At 52.1% G+C, this 1579-nt stretch overlaps 1 protein-coding gene across 1 annotated transcript; it reads right to left on the minus strand.

Annotated features, from left to right (window-relative positions):
* Positions 1-218: 218 nt before the first annotated feature.
* FIBRA_02476 (uncharacterized protein) lies at positions 219-952 on the minus strand (the record flags this gene model as incomplete). The annotated part of the gene is made up of 5 exons (XM_012324337.1): positions 219-328; positions 387-521; positions 589-634; positions 687-872; positions 938-952. The coding sequence occupies 5 exons, from the start codon at positions 950-952 to the stop codon at positions 219-221; spliced, it is 492 nt and encodes a 163-aa protein (XP_012179727.1).
* Between the last annotated feature and the right edge of the window lie 627 nt (positions 953-1579).

Here is a 1579-nt window from a genome sequence, read left to right on the forward strand (position 1 = left end):
CCTGAACCTTACCCGAGTATATGCGCAAATTTACGGAGTTACAAGATTGGGGCAAGATCTTTGAACTCTCTGCACGTGTGTGCTCTAGGGGCCTGATGGCGCAAGTTTGCGTAGGTACATCTCCAACATATGCACATTATGCACCGGCGAGGGATAGTTTACAATATAGTTATCTTCTTCTCTCATTCCAACCTAAGCTGAGGACGGAAAGCATCCGTTTAGAGAACACCGCTGTCGGCGATGACGATCTTCGCCTTGGGAGTACCGGACGCAGTACCAAGCGCCTCGACCCGCTTGACTACGGTGTCGTATCCCTCAACGACCTCGCCTGCAGAGATCAAAGTCAAATCGCATACATCATGGTATCGATGAGGAGATAAACGCACCGAAAACGACGTGGGCATTGTCGAGCCAAGACGTAGTGACCGTAGTGATGAAAAATTGCGATCCGTTGGTGTTCTTTCCGGCATTTGCCATCGAGAGGATACCAGGCTTCGTGTGCTTGAGCTTGAAGTTCTCATCTGATATGCACCACGAAGCAGTAATGAACACCAGCAAGACGTAATCATCAATCTCACAAATACTCACCCTCGAACTTCTCGCCGTAGATCGACTTTCCGCCAGTGCCGTTACCCTGCGGTGACATTTAGTGTCAGGGACTCAATGAGAGATCTGAATCGGCCTACGCGAGTGAAATCACCGCCCTGGAGCATAAAGTTGGGGATTATGCGATGGAAGGCAGAGCCCTTGTAGCCGAAGCCGTGTTCGCTGGTGGCAAGCTCACGGAAGTTCTTGGCCGTCTTCGGGACGACATCGTCGTACAGCTTGAAGACAATGCGACCGAGAGGCTTGCCGTCGACCGTGATATCGAACTAAGGAGAAAGGGGGTAATCAGAACGTGCGGCACTATGTTGGAACTAGAAGAAATGCGGCTCACAAAGACGTTCGACATGGTGGATTCGATGGATGAGAGAAGGAGGAGTGGTGTCGAGAGAGGAGGCCTTAAGAATGGGACGGCAACTGCCGATCATGAGCAATCAGCAAAGATCACGATAGTCACGGGATGTGACGGGTGACAATCGGTCACCATCGATGGCGTCATGCGCTGTTGGGCGGTGCTGCCGCCTTGTCACTCGTCCACCGCCTCTCCGCTTCCTTCCTTCCATCGTCCATGCGAGTCAACTGGCCACCAGTCGAGACGAAGCGAGAATATGGCCTCTGCACCGCCTATATCATCTGATGGGGAGTTGGCCAACTTTCCCCCTCTGGCCTCGGAAGCTTCACTGTCATCGATATAGTAGTATGCTCCATCTCATTGCTCGCCTGACGACCGTCATGATTTGTCTCTGGATTGACCGATTTAGCGATCGACATCAGTGCGGCTCGACTCATATCGAGAGAGCCTCTAACCGAACATTGCCGGCAACATTGTGGACATCCGTGCATCGTATTTTTGGCCGCAGCACGACGACGCTCTGAACGCCGATAGCAGTTTGTAAATCTTGAATGTTGCTTACCTTGATTACAGATACACTGCCTGTGCGGGAGGACTGGGAAGTGGCAGTCCCCGAATTGTGGA

The sequence above is a fragment of the Fibroporia radiculosa genome, assembly GCF_000313525.1.
Source record: "Fibroporia radiculosa TFFH 294 genomic supercontigs, scaffold1273, whole genome shotgun sequence".
NCBI classification, from domain to species: Eukaryota; Fungi; Basidiomycota; class Agaricomycetes; order Polyporales; family Fibroporiaceae; genus Fibroporia; species Fibroporia radiculosa.